General features: G+C 62.5%; 1 protein-coding gene across 3 annotated transcripts; it reads left to right on the top strand.

Annotated features, from left to right (window-relative positions):
* The first annotated feature begins 1005 nt into the window (after nucleotides 1-1005).
* On the top strand, nucleotides 1006-9765 carry MXD1 (MAX dimerization protein 1). 3 transcript variants are annotated; one of them, XM_059831516.1, is made up of 6 exons: nucleotides 1006-1078; nucleotides 1167-1263; nucleotides 5468-5497; nucleotides 8070-8184; nucleotides 9067-9226; nucleotides 9307-9765. In XM_059831516.1, the coding sequence occupies exons 1-6, from the start codon at nucleotides 1006-1008 to the stop codon at nucleotides 9489-9491; spliced, it is 660 nt and encodes a 219-aa protein (XP_059687499.1). In that variant the 3' UTR covers nucleotides 9492-9765. The 3 variants fall into 3 exon arrangements, with proteins under 3 accessions (XP_059687499.1, XP_059687497.1, XP_059687500.1); XM_059831514.1 differs by having other exon boundaries at nucleotides 9304-9765; XM_059831517.1 differs by lacking the exon at nucleotides 5468-5497 and having other exon boundaries at nucleotides 9304-9765.
* Nucleotides 9766-18637: the final 8872 nt, after the last annotated feature.

The following is an 18637-nucleotide window of genomic DNA, read 5'->3' as shown; positions in this document are numbered from 1 at the left end:
GGTGTCCTGCTTGGGGGGGTCCCTGGGTGCTTCCTGACTGGGGGGGGGCCCTGCCTTGGGGAGGGGGGGGGGGCTAGGTGCTCCCTGCCCTGCCGGGGGGGGTGCCCTGCCTGGGGGGGTGCCGGGTCCCTGCCCTGGTTGTGGGGGGGGGTCCCTGCCCTGGTTGGGGGGGGTCCCCTGGTTGTGGGGGGGGTCCCTGCCCTGGTTGTGGGGGGAGTCCCTGGTTGTGGGGGGGGTCCCTGGTTGTGGGGGGGGGGGTCCCTGGTTGTGTGTGGGGGGTCCCTGCCCTGGTTGGGGGGGGGGGTCCCTGCCCTGGTTGGGGGGGGTCCCTGGTTGTGTGGGGGGGTCCCTGCCCTGGTTGTGGGGGGGGGTCCCTGGTTGTGGGGGGGGGGGTCCCTGCCCTGGTTGTGGGGGGGTCCCTGGTTGTGGGGGGGTGTCTCTGCCCGGGGGGGTCCCCCTGCCCTCGTTGGGGGGGGTTCCCTGCCCGGGGGGGTCTCAGCTTCATGGATGGACCCGCCCCGCCGGGCCCACGTTGTCATCTGGAGCCTGCGCCCCGCCCCCTTTCAGCTTCCCGCCCCGCCATTGGCTGCGCGGTCAGGAAGTGAGTCAGGGCGAGAGGTGTGGCAGGGCGTGCCGCCCAATGGGGTGAGGCGGTTGGGAAGGGCCAGGCCGGCGGCTGGATGGGCGGGGCGCCGCGGGAGGGGCAGGGCTAACGGCGGGAGGGCGTGGCGCTCTCGCCCAATGACGGCGAGCGAGGGGCGTGGTCTCGGGCACGGCCCCCTACCGCCCTCCCTCCCCTGCGGCTGCCCGGAGACTCCTCCCTCACCCTTCCTCCAATAGGCAACGCCGGCGGGGGGAGCGTCGCCCAATGAGCGGCGGCGGGGGGCGGGGCGGCGCGCGGGGCCTGGCGGAGCGGCCGGGCGAGGCGGACAGACGCCGCCGCTCCCCCCGCGCCGCCGCCGCCGCTCCCGGTCCGGTCCGGTCCGGCCCTCACAGCGCGGCGCGATGGCGGCCTGCGGCGGCCTCAACATCCAGATGCTGCTGGAGGCGGCCGAGTACCTGGAGCGGCGGGAGCGAGGTACCGGTTGCCCCCCCCCCCCTACGCTCCCGTTCCCCCCTCAGCCGGGCCCGGCGCTGACGGGCGGCCCGCGGTTGTGTCTCCGCAGAGGCCGAGCACGGTTACGCCTCGCTGCTGCCCGGCGGTAAGGACGGGGAGGTCCGGCGGCGCCGCGCCAAGGCCCGGAAGAGCGGCGGCGGCAGCAGGTAACGGCCGGTACCGGGGGGGGGGGGGCGGCCCGGCCCGGCCCGGCCCGGCCCGGCCCGGCCCGGCCCTGCCCGGCCCCGAGACCTGGGGAGGGATCCCGGGTGCCCCCGAGGCCTGGCGGGGCCGTTGCGGGGTGCTCCGATCTGTCAGGGTCCCCCCCCGGCAGGGCCGGGGGGGGGCTCCCGGTACCGGGTGACCGGGCCCGGTAAGGCCCCACTGCCCCGGCCCTGCCCGGTGGGGCTGGGGGGGACTCTGTTGTCACCGGGTGACCGGGCCCGGTAAGGCCCCGCTGCCACCGCCCCGCCCGGTGGGGCTGGGGGGGGACACCCTCTTGTCACCGGGTGACCGGGCCCGGTAAGGCCCGACTGCCACTGCCCCGCCCGGTGGGGCTGGGGGGGACTCTGTTGTCACCGGGTGACCGGGCCCGGTAAGGCCCTGCCGTCCCCGGGTGCTGGCAGGGCTGGGACCCCCCCACCGGGGGCTGCTCCGGTGGGACCCTGCGGTGACGGGGTGCCCGGCCGGGCTGGGGGGGACCCTCCTGTCACCGGCTGCTGGGGCTCTGCCCCGTCCCGGCACCCACCAACCCCTCGGCCCTCCGCCACCCCTTTCCCCTTCACGCCTCCCTCGAGAGATTCCGATCTGGGAGCACGCCCCGCTCCCAAATTCGGATCGCCGCCCGCCGTGCCATACCGGCGTCTCTCCGGTTCATCCCGGCACGACGTGAGGGGAAACCTCCCGTCTTGGGCAAACCGGGGTACGAAACGCGCAATCCTCTGACGTGGCGGCCGGGTTTGCTGAAGGGAATGTGGAAGTTGGGCTTTTGATTTCAGGCTTGCTTACGCCGAAGCTGGAGAAGTGAAACCGCTCTCGATCCGTGAGGATTCTCCGTAAAGAAAGCCAGATTTCTTTTTTTTTTTCCTGACACGCTTTTGGCCGAGCGCAGCGTTTTGTTCCACGCTTAGATTACATCACTGAGTGCTGCTTTCCTTTGAAAAAAGGAAATTCCTTAATTATCCTCCCCGAAACGCACCCAGAGCTTCGACGCGGGTTATTCCGCGCTGACGTTAAACACGCAGCCCGTTCTCCGGAATACTAAACCGCCCTTTATCCGCCTCGAAGTCGGATCCAGGCAGCCGCGTTGTTTTTCCAGGAGCAAGTCCCACCAGCCTGGGGTTTGTTATTCTTCCGGGGTGTATTTAATTATGCCTCCCAGGCCCGTGGATTAATCGCTTAACGCTCCCGCGTCTCGTTTTATTTGCTCCCTCTCTTGTTTTGTACAACAGACCCTGCCACCTCGGAGCCGGCGCTTGCGTCACGGTGCAAACCGGAGTCGCCGTGCGGAATTCTTTCTTCCCAGCGCCCGTCGGGGTTTATTCGTTTGCTTTAATAACGTTAAAATGGCTTGGGGATCGTCACGGTGAACTTATCGGCTGACTTATGAGAGGGTTGGCTCCGGAATGCCGGCTCTGCGCCAGGACACGCACATCCAGCCCCTCGAAACGGCTACGAGGGAAATTTCGTCGGGCAGAGCGAAGCCTGAGCAGGTTCCTCCCGACACGTCACCGGCGGCCGATCACTTCCTTTCTCGTTGGCCTATTTTCGGCTGTTTGCCCAGGGAGGAGCAAGGCGGCGGCGATGTCACCAGATATGTCACATTTTCCTGGTTGGGAGCAAACTCATCTGCGTGACGCGGTGACAGCTGACCTTTGATAGCTGCCTTAACAACAAATACCGCCCGGAACGCCCCGTGAGTTGTCGTTCGTACCCTGGACCCGGGTCTCGCCCTGAGCCGGGGCGTTTCCGTCTCCCTCCCGCCCCGCGGTTTCGGGGCCGTCGGGCTCCCGTTAGGGGAGCAGAAGGCAGGTGAGGTCTCTCGGTCTCCTCCCGACCGGGCTCCGAGTGAATTAGTGGGTGTTTGTTGCGCCTGCACGCGCTCCGAATTTCCTTTTTGGAAGATTTGGAGCTTATTCTTCGCTTAAGGTGAATCGGAACAGCAGAAGAAAGGTCTGCGGTGTATCAAAAAGAGAACAGGTAGCTGCAGCGCGTGCCGTTACCTTCCTTTTTACGGTCTGCAGGAGGAAAGACCACGTTTCGAAGGCAGCGCCGGCGATCAGCTGAAGTTTTGGGGCTGACAGGCGAGGTTTCGGTTAGTGGGAGGCGTGATCGGCGACTCCCTGGGCACGCAGGCGCTCAGAACAGGGTCTGGGGGCACCCGGCGAAGAGGTCTGCCAGCCCCGGGGTGAAGCTGCGGTCCCCTCTGCTCCCCTGCCCCCTTTTATTTTATCCAAAATTTAAAATCCATCAGCTAAGGAACCTTCTTCTAAATATTAGCAATTGTGGACGCAAACCAAAAAAACCCCCAGGCTCAGAAGGATTCTGAAACAAAGGCGCGGAAGAGGGAATTAATTTGTTATTAATAAAAGCGTAGCGGTGATGGGAGCCTTCATCTCTGGCAGCACCGATGCTCGAAAAGCGTTTGGCGTATTTACCACCAAGGGTGGAGCTCAGGCTCGCTGCAGTTCATCGCCTTGCGTGAGGTTTGCAAGTGCTGTGGCAAAGGGCTCGGTTTAAAACACGGGACTTTTATCCCGAGAAGAGTTTAATGGAGAGATCCCACGGGAGCCGAAGATCCGAGTCCTTCCCGGCTCTTCGTAGATGCTCGGCTCTGGAGAACTCGCCGTTCCCTTGCGTGTCAGGATAACACGCGTCCGAGAAGCGTCTCCGCTGGAATGGAACGTTTTTGGACTCTCTGCGAGCGGGACGCTGGCCTTTGGGAGCGGATTCCTTCAACCGCCGCCACCGGAAAGCAAACGAAAGGAGCCGGGCTAAGATGAGTCTCGTTAGAAAGACGGGAGGAGGGCTGCGGTGGCTTCCCGAGCGCTGGTGATCCAGCGCGAAACGGGGCTGGTGAAGCGGAGACGACCCCGGTGAGCGTCTTCGACCGGTGCGTCGGTGGCATCCCTTGTTTTTCCTTCGGCATCGGAGGCCTGGGGGCTTCCAGGTAGGCGTCCTTATCCGAACAGCCTGTGGGTTTTCCACGTCTTTCAAGTTTTCAGGCACGTAACGACGTTTTTTCCTAAATTAGAGTAGGTGGCCTCTCCGGCTTTTAAGGAGAGCCCGGGCGGGGAAGCGGCTCTTCCCTAAGCGTCGTTCCTGGTGTCACGGGCAACGTGGCGTCGTGTAGCTGTCCTGGGTTTCGACAGAGAGAAAATAAGTCGCAGCTTGTGTTTTGTCCCTTTTCTTAGCTTCGTCAGAATTAGGAGCTTCAGGGGAATTTGTAAGCGGACGTAATGCCCGCCCGGGCTTCAATGTCACATTTGGGGTCTCTCGTCGGAGGGGCTAACCCGATGTTGGATGCGGGGAATCTTTTCTTTACACATCATCCTCCCGGCAGCTTGCCCCTCTTTTGCCAAGAGACGACGAGCTGAGCAGCGGAGACAGGCGTGAACGTCGGACACCATCGAGACTTTGGGGGCTCCCGGTCGCCGTCTTGTACGGTTGGTGTGTTCTGAGCTGGTCTGGGGTTCCCGGCACGAGCTGCGACCGCTCGGACGCTGCGCAGCCTTCAAAAAGCAGCGTGCTTTCAAAAAGCACCCGAGCTGCCGCGGAGCCGTCAGCCCCCGGCTCTTCGCCTTACGTGCCGAGAATTGCAGATGCTCCTCTTGCTTTCTCTGCCCTTCTTATGCAAGAAGTCTTTAAAAAGCCACTTTAAAAAACAAAAAAAGCGCTCCAGGGCTCCTGCGCTGTCCGAAAACCCGCTTTCTTTCCGCTAGAAGCTCGGTTGCAGGTTTGGGTTGCGATGGAGCAACTTCCCTCCCCCTGTCCGGAGATTGGCCCTTCTGCCCTGAGCGTGCGGCGGCTCTCGGGGTGCTGCTTCCCCCTCTCCACCAGCGAGCGTTGGCTTTTGGATGGCGTACCCTCTCTTGAGTCACGGCGCTGAGACAGCTGCTTAATCGCCAGATTAAAATCCCATTTTACGGTTTTACCGGCCCTTTTATTGCCGTTTATCTGGCAAGTTCTCCGTTGCGCCGGGCTGTCTGCATCCCTTCTGCCGTTTTCACCTTCCCCGGGGAACCGAGCGGTTCTGAAAGCCCCCGAGTTTCGCACCTTTTCCGGGAAGCGTTTACTAAGGCCGTGTGTTAATCCTAATTGCGGTGTACCTGCTCAGACGGAGGAGTTCATAACGTGTTCTTTCTTTTTCAGGTCCACACACAATGAGATGGAAAAGAACAGGTGAGTGCCGGAGGTTTGTTAGGAGCCGGGTTTGGGTAAATCGCCGCTTTTCCAGGGCTTGGGAACCGGGATCGGGTAGCCGAGGTGGTGTTGAGATGGGGAGCGGGAGGGAAGGGACGGGACGGATGGATAAAGTGGCCACCGAGGAGGTTCCTGATGTTGCCCAAGGTGAGTGCTTGGACTTGCAGCATTCCCTGTCCTTGGCCGCCGGAGCAGCTGTGCAATAAGGAGGTGGGAATGATATTTATCTCCTCTGCCTTCTCCCCGTTTGCTGCTGAAACCCTTCCTCCCTCTGAACTTCCCAGAGGGAAGGGTTTCCAGCCCTCTCCCAATTCCCAGGGGCAATCCCGTGCCGGTGGGATGGCCGTCGTCCTCTGCTCGCCCGCAGTCGGGGTGTGAGTGCGCGGCCGGAGCTGCGCACGCGAGTAACCGCGATTATTTGCGACAGACCGGTGCGGCCTTTGTCGTGCAGCTGAAAGATGGCTTTGTGTCCTTGATGGGCTGCTCTTTCTCTCGGCACGGCTTGGACACGGCGGCTCAAACCTTGCCGTGTCCTGCTGCCGGCGCAGGACTGGCGTGAACTCGGTCAGTTTGTATCTTAAGAGGCAGAACTGCCCGTCTCCCGAGTGACACGGGTTAGAAAAGGCCCGGGACGTTTATTCCTCCTTTGAAAAGACGGAGAAAAACAGCATTTGATTACTTCAGGCTCGCCTCGCGTCCCTCTTGCCTTGTTTAGACCGGAGCCGTGTCGAAATCCCGGTGGTAACGTTGCACAAGCGAGCGCAGTAAATGCTCCGTCTTTTCCGCCCCTTCGAACGGAGCGGCTGGAGCCGTGAGCTTCTCTCCGGACAGGGATTACGCGCCCCTTCTTCCTTCATTCCTGGGTAGAGATACCTTAATCCCGTCGAGCCGGCGAATCTTGGCCTCGACCAAAGCTGGCTGCCTTCCCGCCCCGGCACGAGGAGCAGCTTGGCTCGGTGCGGGGAGGGAGAGCGACGGGAAGATGGATATCTCACAAGGACAAGCGCAATGAAACCGGACAACAGGCTTGGACGGTGCTTTGCCAGGGAAACGAAGCCTTTACGGGTTTTTCTTTCTCTTATTATTAGGAGCCGGTGGGATTTCGGGGGGTTTTTAAGCGTGGCAGCAGTTTCAGCTGGGCGAAGCGTGGCAGAAATGAGCTTTTACGTACGCTGCCCGTCTAACTTCGAAGCGGAAACCCCAGTTTTGACTCCGGCGTTGGCGTTGTGTAATCCAGAAACTCGCTCAGCGCCGGCCGAGCGGGGCGGGTTGCTGCTGCGCTCCCCCCTGCCTAACTTCTGCTAGGCAGGGCGGGCTGGGTTTTTCCACTCGTCGTTTTTCGGGTGCGAACGGCCAGCGTGACGAGGCTTTTTAGCAGAGGTAGCCGAGGATTTCGATTTTGCTGCCGCAGCCCTCTCGGAGCGCGGTTGGGCTGGCTCCTTATCCGTAGATCTTGCAGGTAAATCACTTGTCAGCCGGCACGGCACGGTCGGACAGGTCTGCGCCGCTCCGGGCAGCTCTTCCTGCCCCTGCTCAGGAAAATAATCTTTGCAGAAGCTCAGCGTTGAGCCTGTCGGTGTTTGGGATTTACCTGAAGAGTAAAGACCACGTGTTTTGTTTGCATTGTAATTCAGAAGGTACTTTGTGTAGGCAAATGCCTCTTTACTCCCAGCGTGCCCAAAACGAGATAGGCAGGTACTTGCAAAATCCCAATTTGCAGCTGCCTGTGCCGATCGGGTATTTCAAAGGCGGGTGTTGCAACCGATGCCCAAGAACGTGACCTACATCTTAGGGTCGGAGTGCCGAACACGAGGGAAACCGGCCCATACTGGGAGCATCTCGGTTATCCACGGATAAAGGGACTTCCTCAAGCAGCCGGAGTTTGCCTCGGCAGCGGTGCGCAAGCGGCAAAGCATTAGTTTACGTATCGATGCAGATGAAATCCGGGTGTTATACGGGGAGGGAGGGATTCCTGGCAGGCTCCTGCGCCGGGGCGGCCGAGGAGCGTGGTGCTGCTCGGGGCCGGCGTTCCCTCGGGTTTTGGGTTGAATTTTTGCGTGTGCCAAGGGGATGGATCCAAAACCGGCCCGTTGCTACTAAAAATAGGGAAGGGAAGCGCTCCCAAGGGATGCGCTGGGTTTACAGCTGCGTGGCGTCGGCCCGGATGGCTTCAGGTGTTGGTGGAGCAAGGCAGTGACCGAACAGCATCCCTGCAGTGAAGCTTTTTGGGAGGAAAAAGACCAAAAGCGGATAGCCTCAACCCAAAAAGTCGAGGTCTTTGGCAGCTCCTCGCCAGCAAGCGTCGCGACAGCCCGAAAGGCGCCGGCAGGGTTTTGTCGGTGGGGCTGGCCGAAGCCGGAGTCGGGTTTTTCGGAGAGGTCCTTTTGTCTGGCTGCAGTTTTCACCCGGTGTACGGAAGCCACCGGAACGTGGGAAGGCATCTGGTTCGGCTTAGCTTCCAACCGCCCTGATTATCCGCATTCGCGGGGGGGAAATGCCGTTTGGGAAGCGGGTTCCTGATCGCTCAGCGTGTCGTGTGATCTTCTTACAGGCGTGCCCACCTGCGGTTGTGTCTGGAGAAGCTGAAAGGACTCGTACCGCTCGGACCCGACGCCAGCAGACACACCACCCTGAGTTTACTAACGAAAGCGAAATTGCACATCAAGGTGAGCCTGGGCTCGTTCGGTACCGCTGTGGGAGACCCAATAAATTGGGCTCCGTCCCCGTCGGGTGGGTGCTGAGCTCAGCTTTGAGAGCAGCACCACCGTACCGGGGTTTCGGGACGTCCAGATCCTCGAGCGGGACCAAGGTAACGGCTGGGTCAGGACGTTGGTTTGGGAATAATGCCGGAGGTTGATGCGGTGGCGGGTCGGTATTGCCCGTCTCGCAGTCGGCACAGCGCGTCCGTGTGTTTCTCCTTATCGCCGGGCTCGTAGAGGGCGGCCGCGCCGCTTTACAGCCGGATTTCTGCATCGTATCCCTACACCGCAGCCATGCCCAGAGGCCTTAGGGATGAGACTGGCTGCAGGACGGGAGGACAGCTGCTTTTTTCCTTTCTTTTCTCGAGCATTTCGTACTTCGCTTTGTCCTTTAGACTTCGACTCGACAGGGCTCTCCTCACTGGGTGTATTTAGTGCTCTATGAGCTGAGAGATAACCGGAGGAGCGCTGGCATCGCGCTGTGTTCGGCTCCTAGTTATCGAAGACTCTGAAAATACATAAATAGGATGGGGCCGGCTCCTGCGTAGCTGCGCCTATAAACTGTTTGGAGGGGGAAGCGTTCTTTACGTGCCTTCTCCAGCAGCCTCAGGGCAGATCCAGACCTCTCCATCCCCGCCGCACCCTGTTTTGACGCCTGTCGGCTCGCAGGAGGATAAAATTTGCATCCATATGACTCGTGTGCTCGACGTCCTGAGCGCGCTGAAGCCGGGGAGCCCCGCAGTCGCTGGCGGCGGTCGCGTTTAGGTGGCTCGGGGAGCGAAAGCCATGTTTCACGCGTGGCCGGAGGCTGGGGGAGCTCAGGGCTGCCTTCTCTCTCGTCCTCTGCAGAAGCTTGAGGACTACGACAGGAAAGCCGTACACCAAATAGACCAGCTGCAGCGGGAGCAGCGGCACCTGAAGAGGCAGCTGGAGAAGCTGGGGATAGAGAGGATAAGGATGGACAGTATCGGATCCACTGTTTCTTCAGAGCGCTCCGACTCGGATAGAGGTGAGACCCTGCGCTTGGGGGCCGGCTGGCGAGAGGTCTGGCCGGCCGCGTTGTAACGCTAACCGTTCCTCTTGCAGAAGAGATCGACGTGGACGTGGAGAGCACAGACGACCTTCCTGCGGACCTCGACTGGAGCAGCAGCAGCCCAAGCGACTCGGACGAAAGAGGGAGCCTGCAGAGCGTCTGTAGCGACGAGGGCTATTCCAGCTCCGGCGTGAAGAGGTTGAAGTTGCAGAGCAATCGCAAACCTTCTCTCGGTCTATAAGAAGCAACTCCTGTAGCTGTTTCCGTCGCTGTTTCCCTTTTGGATCTCGTTAGGTAGCACACTGGACTGTCCCGCCATTCTCTTGCACGTAAAAAATCTTAACCTACCGCCGACCGAAAGGAAGCGGAGCTTTCCCCGAGTCCCAAAACACCGCGTAGGGCTGCGGGTGGCAAGCTGCTCCCCGAGCGCACCTCCGCTCGCATCCGCTGGCTTCTCTTCCCATCCGGAACCTCCTCTCTGCGAGACCGTACATTCCAGCCATATTTTGAAGCGCCCGAGAATATCCCAGCAGTAACAGCAACCTCAAAAGCCCACCCCTGGGTTTTTTAGCTTGCTGTCACCACCCGGTATTCCGGATCTACTCCGCATTTGCCCAGCGACATCCCGTACCCGATGATCGGCGGCACGGCCCAAATGTAGAGTTTTTGGGTGAGGATCTGAAAGCGGAGCCGGCCTCTTGCGTAGTTTAGGTCCTGGAGAGAGCAGAGGCGGGTCGGCGATGGGCAGGCGGAGCATATCGGCCGCGTCGCGTCTTGGACGGGCGCAAGGATTGCAGCGCCAGCCGCCGGCGCGTTAGTCGGAGGGCTCGTCTCCGCCGACTCTAAATATTCAGGGTAGCAGCGCAGCCGTGTACGCCCCAGCCCAGCCCTGCCGTCGTCCCGCAGCGTACTCCCGCGGGGAACGCCGCTCGGGGCTCGGCAGTCATCGTCGCCGCTCTCGCAGAGCCTCGGGTGGGACGCCTCCGGTCTGGGAAGTTTTCTGTCCTACCTAAACCCAAACGGTCCCTTATCCCCGTCCCGTGCAATGTCCCACCTCCTGCGGCGCGGCTGCACGTCGCTGTTCTAGGCGAGCGCTCCTGGAATTTCCTCTTCACGCTTCTTGTCTCTGGGACAATTTTTTTTCTACCTCGGAGAGATGAACAAAGATTATCTCCATCCCTTTAGCACAAAAACACAAAGATGATGCCTCATTGGTTTTACAGAAGCGATGCCCGGCCCCGTTCAAATCCATCGCGCGACAGTTTAGCAATAACCCGACGGTGAGGGGGAGCAGGGCAGCCTCCGGTCGTCGGCGCCCGAGGGGACCCCGCGGGTCTTCACCGGCGCGTCCGAAGCACTTCTCCGGCCGGCGGGGATCTTTTCGGGCACTCAAACGGGCTTGCGAAGGATTTCGGTCGCCGCCTTAGGGAGACAAACCCGAACGCGCCAGAGCCCTTCCCACCGCCCCGACGGCGGGCGGGTCCCGACCTGAGAGCACACGGAAATGGACAGAAAACACGCGAGCTATAAATAGTATTTATTCATTTTTCTACGTACGGGAGATAACGTTCTTACGACTTTCTGCTTTTATAGATGTTCTGGAAACTTTGATACGTAGAGGTCCGCTAACGGAGACATTTCTTTTCCCCTTGAGCCAGTCGAAGGTCTTTTCCACCCCCTCGGCAAACCTCCCGCTCGATCCCCGTTGGCGCCCTGAATCTATTTTTTGGACCGTTTGAAGCCTCGGAGAAGCGAGAGGATGGCAGACGGAGCTAGCGAATTGCTAAAACCTCCGAAGTCTCAGCTCTTTTTGCGCGTGCTGGCTTTTAAAAGAGAAAAAAGAACAAAACCACGCGGGATTTTTGTTTTTAAAGCAGCTGGAATTTTCCGACGTCCGGCGCTGACCCGCGGCTCGGATGCCTGTAGCCCCCGTACGCCCGAGTCCCGGCAGCCAGCCTTCGGCGCGCGAGCTCAAAACCCCTACGCTTTCAAAAAGAGGTAAAAATCAAAAGCAAAAAGCTGAAAAGCCCAGAGAAAAAAGGAAGCGGAGGATCAGCCGGTGGCTGCGGTAGGCGTTTGCCGAGAGCCCTCCCTCGCCCTCTTCCAGAAACCGCCTTGGGAATCCCAGCGGAGCCACGGATCTCGCTACCTTTGAGCAGGGAAGGGTGACATCAGGAAAGCACCGCCGGGCTTTAAACGGGAGGTAGAAAACGGTTGATTTTTGGTTATCAGTTAGATAGACCGAGTCTTAAGGTTTCAATTCGGCGTAAATTATTCTTTTTTTCAGCGTTGTGCCTTTTTCAGTTACTTCCGTTGGTGAAACGCCGCGTGGGGGCTGCTTCCCCCCCTCCCTTTTTTTTCTTTCTGTCCCAAACTAATAATTATTGGACCTTTGCACTGTTGGGATGTGCTCTTCTCCAGCCCGAGGGCAAAGAGGAACGGGAGCCCTCCAAAACGATGCACTAACCTGGGACGAGGCTGGAAATCCGACGGTTGACTCCTGGCGAGCGGCCGGGACCCTCTCCGGCGGCTTTCGGTCTCTCCGGGTCCCCCCCTTCGTCGGCCGAGGCGCCCGGCGGCTGTGCCAGCCTTTTCCTGGAATTCACTGATCCACCAGCATTCCTAAGAAATAAGCTGCAGGAAGGACATTTTTATAGAGTGTGATTAAAAAAAAAAAGGGGTGCGAGGAGCCGCGCACCCCGCGTTTACGACGGATCGTTGCACAGACGGCCGTGAGTCGAAAACACGCTTTTTTTGGGTTGGGTTTGTTGTTTTTTTCTTTTTTTCCTTGCGGAAAGCAGATCCCGAACCGCCATCCCGGGTGGCGAGAGACAGGACCCACGGCCAGGCAGAGAAGGGGAAGCTGCCGGGAACGGGGCTTCTCCCCAAAACCCTCCGGAGCCGATCGCCGCCCCGGCGCTTTGCTCCCCGACTCGGCCCCCGCTCCGCGTAGCAATAGGTTCGGGCATCGCCTGCCCGCGTGTGCTCCCCGGGAAGCGTCGCGTCCTCGCTCTGCCGCAGCGCCAGCCGCGAGGTTCCTTTCATCCGTCTCGTTTATCCGGCGTAGCGGCACGCGAGCCCACCCAAACGTCCGAGCCAGAATCGTCTGGGCGTTGGTTGTATTTTATTTTTTCTGACGCGTTTTATTTGTGCTTTTCCATCTTCTTTTTTTTTTTTTTCCCCCCTCTCCCTTCTTTTTTCCTTCCCGAGAAGCCGAACCCGCTCCGACGTCGCCTTTATTTTAGGCAGTCGAGAGCCGGGGAGCGGCAGAAGGGAGAACAGGAATTCTGTTTCCATCCGTTGGGTTCCTGCTGTAAATACCACGTCGTCATTCTGAATCCTGTGTCAAGACCATCCAATGGTGCTTTTTATTACAGTTAGCACACGCGTTTTTAGAAACTACGTGTTTTAGAAGACCTTTGCTGTGTATATGGATATTCCGTATTGTTTAACTGTTAGAAAATAAATTATTTCATTATGAAAGAGCAGCGGGTGCTGGCCGCCGCCTCGGGAAGCGAGCGGGAGGCTCCCGGGGACGTCGCCCGGAGGGGAGATGGCGGCAGGGGGGATCCGGACCCCCCGGGAAGGCAGAGCCCGGCGCTGTGGGCACCTCATTGCCGTTGCTTTTATTTGAGGGGAGGGCTGCCCCCGTCCCGCCCTTCCCTGTCCCGCCGGCTGAGCCCTGTTTTCGGCACCCAATGGGGCTGAGCTTCGCCACCGGGAAGGGTCCGGGGCCCCCCCGGCCTCCCCACGGGAGGTTTTGCCCCACGGCAGAGGGTCCGTGGGCAGGTCAAGCTCTGTTGCTCCTGCATCCCTCCATCCCGCATCCCTCCTGCATCCCTCCATCCCGCATCCCTCCTGCATCCATCCCTCCTCCATCCCGCATCCCTCCATCCCACACTCCTCCATCCCACATCCTTCCATCTCTCTATCCCCCACCCCTCCCTCCCACATCCCTCCTGCATCCCTCCATCCCACATCCCTCCTGCATCCCTCCATCCCACATCCCTCCTGCATCCCTCCATCCCTCTATCCCACACCCCTCCCTCCCGCATCCCTCCTGCATCCCTCCATCCTGCACCCCTCCATCCCGCATCCCTCCTGCTTCCCTCTATCCCGCACTCCTCCCTCCCACATCCCTCCTGCATCCCTCCATCCTCCATCCCACATCCCTCCTGCATCCCTCCATCCTCCATCCCGCATCCCTCCTGCATCCCTCCATCCCTCTATCCCACACCCCTCCCTCCCGCATCCCTCCTGCATCCCTCTATCCCACACCCCTCCCTCCCGCATCCCTCCTGCATCCCTCCATCCCGCACCCCTCCATCCTGCATCCCTCCTGCATCCCTCCATCCTGCATCCCTCCTGCATCCCTCCATCCCGCATCCCTCCCTCCCGCATCCCTCCTGCATCCCTCCATCCTCCATCCCGCATCCCTCCTGCATCCCTCCATCCCTCTATCCCACACCCCTCCCTCCCGCATCCCTCCTGCATCCCTCCATCCCTCTATCCCACATCCCTCCATCCCGCACCCCTCCATCCCACATCCCTCCTGCATCCCTCCATCCTGCATCTCTCCTCCATCCCGCATCCCTCCTGCATCCCTCCATTCTCCATCCCACACCCTCCATCCCGCCTGCCCCATCCCGCATCCCGCAGCCGTGCGCCCCGGGGGGTTGTTCTCCCGGGAAGGACCCCCCCCACCCCGCTGTGCCGTGGGGCAGACGGGGGCTCCCGGTCGTGCCGGGGGGTCCCCAGTGCCGGGACGCGGCTGTCCCGGGTTGGCGATGGGCCATCCGTGGGGCCGGGGGGGGGGGACACCCCCGGGATGGGTGCTGGGTGCTAACGGGAGCGGCTGTGCTAACGAAGCCACGACCCTCAGCTGCCGGGGGGCTGCCCCCCCCCCAGCTCTGCCCCATGGCAGCCTGGGCAGGGCCCACTGCTGCGGCCTCCTAAACCCCGGTGGGGGCTACTGGGAGCTACTGGGAGCAACTGGGAGCTGGCTGCTGCCTGTGGTGGGGGGTCCCACCCTGCGTGGGTGCTGCCTGGGGGGGCACAGAGCATCGCTGGGTGCTCTCACCCCCTGGGTGGGTTTGGGGGTGCTGCGTCCCTGTCCCGCTGTGAGCAGGGGGTGCCCCTGAGCCCCGGGGCGGGGGGGGGATGCCCTGGGGATGGGGCTGTGTCTGGGTGCAGCGCTCCTCCGGACAGTCCCCGGAGGAAAAGAAATGGATTTCCGGCATTTTTGAGCCCTCGCGCCACGTCAGGCATCTCGCCCGGCTTTATCTCACCGCCCTTCGCCTCTTCCGCGCAGCGGATTCGACCATCGTGAGGGTCTTTTCCAACCTCAATGCTTCTGCGATTCTTACATCGAATTGGAGCAGCGATAACCCCGCGGGGAATTTCTCCCCTTCCCCGGCACAAACACCGGCACCCGGCTGCTGACGAGCGTTACGCCCGTGTTCGGGAATCGAAGCCGATGGAAACTTCCCAGGGGGAAATAATAGTATTTACTCCGAGCCGGGCAACGCGCTCACCTCCCTCGGGGCTGACGGTTATTTGATGCTGCTCAACGATAAAGGAGCGGAGCCGAAGGCTGCCCCGGGGTGGCCCTCGCCCCCCTCGAGCGGTGACGGGTGGTTGCGTTGGGTGACGCTGGCCGTCCCGTCCGGGAAAGACGGAGAGAACCACCGGCGGCTCATCCGGCAGCTGTGTACCTGCAAAAGAGACGATGGGAAATCAGAATCCGCACCGGCACGCGAGTGAAGACGCGCACGGCGGCAGGAGAAATAACCGGGGCCGTCCCCGTCCCCCACCGCGGCCGCAGCTCCAGCCCAGTATTCCCCGTCTTACCTGCGCGTGTTTCCCAGCAGCGCCGACACGACGGCCTCTGTCAAACAGAGCGCAGGACCGCAGCGGGACCTCAAACCAAACTGTCTGTCCGTCTGTCCGCCGACGGCTCAGGCGCCGCTGCCTTGGGCACCGCGTTCCCCGGGCTCGGAAACGCTTTCGCAGCGGCGATCTGCTCTTAAAACCCCGTCTGCTCTCAGCAGGAGCTGCCGCCTCGGCACCCCGGTACCGTCACGCCGTCTCTTCCACCGCGACCGTCCCCGGGAGCGGGACCGGAGAGGTCCTCACCCCCTCCCCGAGAACACCGACGCGCTCCCCGGGGCGCGCGGAGGCATTTGCGGGAGCAAAACGAGCCACGGCGAGATGGATGCGCTCCGTCTTGGGGGGGGAAAAGGGGACAAAAGAAGAGGTTTGTACCACTTTCCAGGCCAAAACTAAAGGTAAGAGGAGCAGAAGCACTAAACAAAGGCTCCTCCCGGCACGGCGAGCGCCTTTCGCTAAAGGGCTCCGGGAAAACGCGCTGGACTGACCCGTCCCTCTCCAAATGCCACATAACACGCGGTAGATAAAGACACAGCCGTCAGAGACGACGGTTACTACGTTCGTGCCCACGACAGTCTCCCCGAGGTCACCCAAGCTCCCATCGCCTTCACAGCCGGCACGCTCCCCGCACCCCGGACGCTGCGCCAGGATGGGGCAGAGGGGGGCATGTGGACAGGGACATGGGGCACGTGGGGTGGCTTCGGGGTACAGGAGGTGGCAGAAGGACGTGGGACGCACAGGGTGACGTGGGGACAGAGCAGCCTGGGGCGTGCAGGGCAGCACCCGGGACCGGGACAGGTAGGGTGGCACGGGGACGTGCAGCATGGCACAGGGCTCACAAGGGGACACGGGGGTCTGGGTCACACGAGGTGGCACAGGGACATGGGGCGCGTGGGGTGGGACGGAGATTTGGGGCACGTGGGGTGGCTTTGGGGGTCCAGGAGGTGGCAGAGGGACCTGGGGCATGCAGGGTGACATGGGGACAGAGCAGCCTGGGGTGTGTGGGGCAGCACCCGGAACTGGCACACATAGGGTGGCAGGCGGTGTGGGCATGGGGACATGCGGGTTGGCACGGGGCTCACAAAGGGGCACAGGGACTTTGGACGTGCAGGGTGGCACAGGGACATGGGGCATGTGGGGTGGCTTGGGGGTACAGGAGGTGGCAGAAGGACGTGGGACGCACAGGGTGACGTGGGGACAGAGCAGCCTGGGGCGTGCGGGGTGGCACAGGGGACTGGGAGACGTTGGGTGGCAGAGGGGCACGTGGGGTGGCACGGGCATGGGGACAAGGTTGGCACAGGGGCTTGCGAGGGGGCACGGGGACTTGGGACACGCGGGGTGGCACAGGGACCTGGGGCACGTGCGGTGGCATGGGGATTTGGGGCACATGGGGTGGCACATGGGGTGGTTTTGGGGGGCACAGGAGGTGGCAGAAGAACACGGGATGCAGAAGGTGACAAGGGGACAGAGCAGCCTGGGGCACGCAGGGTGGCACAGGGGACTGGGACATGTACGATGGCAGAGGGGCGCGTGGGGTGGCACGAGGATACGCAGGTTGGCACGGGGGTTTGGGGCACACGGGGTGGCACGTGGGGTGGCTTTAGGGGGTACAGGAGGTGACAGAGGGGCCTGGGACGTGCAGGGTGACATGGGGACGGAGCAGTCTGGGGCGTGTGGGGCAGCACCCGGGACGGGGACACATAGGGTGGCAGGGTGGCACGGGGACGTGCAGCATGGCACAGGGCTCGCAAGGGGACAGGGGGGTCTGGGACACACGGGGTGGCACAGGGACATGGGGCGCATGGGGTGGGACGGAGATTTGGGGCACGTGGGGTGGCTTTGGGGGTCCAGGGGGTGGCAGAGGGACCTGGGACACGCGGGGTGGCACGGGGACACCCGCCAGCCCTGCCCGCCCGTGGGCAGCCCGCCGTGCCAGCCCAGCGGAGCACCCATGGGTGCCCCTGGGTGACAGCCCGTCCCCGCAGGCCGTGGGCATCTCGGTGGAGTTCGTGTCCCACCTCACCTGCGCCTTCGCCCACAGCACGGAGCCCGGCCGGGTGCGACGGGCCGCCGAGGCCACCGTCAACATGGGCAGCAAGGTGGGCACGGGACGGGGGGCGAGGGCCGCGGGGCCGGGCGGGACGGGGCGACCCGGCTGTCACTGACCCCGTCCCGGGCGCAGGTGGTGGCCGGGGTGGCCATGACCAACCTGCCCGGCGTCGTGGTGCTGGCCTTCGCCAAGGCGCAGCTCATCCAGATCTTCTTCTTCCGCCTCAACCTCATCATCACCCTGGTGGGACTGGCCCACGGCCTCCTCTTCCTCCCCGTCCTCCTCAGCTACGTGGGTACGACCCCCCTGTCCCCCCCCGGGGACGGTGCCCTGTGCCCCACGGCCCCCCCGGGAGGGCGACGGCAGCCTGGCACTGTCCCCCATCGTCCCCGCAGGACCCAGCCCGCGGGCGCCGGCGGGGGACACGGCGGGGGACACGGCGGGGGACACGGCGGGGGACACGGTGGCCGGCGTGGAGCAGGGCGCGGGGCTGGCCCTCGGCAACCCCTGCTTCGAGGACAAGGACAAGGACAAGGACAAGGACAAGGACAAGGACAAGGACAAGGCGAGGGTCCCCGGGCAGGGCTGAGCCCCGCTGCCCCTCACCGCCCCCCCCCGCCACCGCTTTTTCTACTGCTGTCGTATTTAAACTGGTTTTCTCAGATTCGGGACTGGGTTTGACTGGGACGGGCCGGGGGCACCTTATACAGAAACTGCATCTTGGCTCTGAAGCGTCACGGGGTCTGTGCGGGGACGGGGACACGGGGACAGGACGTGTGGGGCAGGCGGGCACCACGGGGATGGGGACATATGGGGCACGAGGGGACGGGGGCGACAAGGCACTGGGCGCTGTGGGGCAGAGCCCTGTGGGGCACACGGGCATCACAGGGACAGGGCCACGTGGGGCACAGAGGCGTCGTGGGGATGGGGCCATGTGGGGCACAAGGGCACTGCAGGGACAGGGATGTGTGGGGCTCTTGAACATCATGGGGACAGGGCCACGTGGGGCACAAGGGCACCGTGGGACAGGGTCCCATGGGGCACACGGGCATCACGGGGACAGGAAGATGTGGGGCACATGGGCACCGCAAGGCTGGGGCTGTGTGGGTCATAGGGGACAAGGACATGTGGGGCACATGGGAACGGCAGCGATGGGGCACAGAGGGACAAGGCCACATGGGGCACACGGGCATCACGGGGCCAGGGCCCTATGGGGCACATGGGGACAGGGACAGGTGGGGCACAGGGGCACCACAGGGATGGGGCCCCATGGGGCACAGGGGCACCACAATGCTGGGGCTGTGTGGGGCACCGGGACATTGAAGGGACAGGGCCCCACGGGGCACGTGGACACTGTGGGGACAGCGACATGTGGGGCAGAGGGGCATCACAACGCTGGGGCTGTGTGGGGCACAGGGGCATCACAGGGCCAGGGCCCTATGGGGCAC

Source organism: Gavia stellata, chromosome 31, assembly GCF_030936135.1.
Source record: "Gavia stellata isolate bGavSte3 chromosome 31, bGavSte3.hap2, whole genome shotgun sequence".
NCBI classification, from domain to species: domain Eukaryota; kingdom Metazoa; phylum Chordata; class Aves; order Gaviiformes; family Gaviidae; genus Gavia; species Gavia stellata.
The sequence above is the reverse complement of the archived record's forward strand: the minus strand, read 5'-3'. Positions and strand labels throughout refer to the sequence as shown.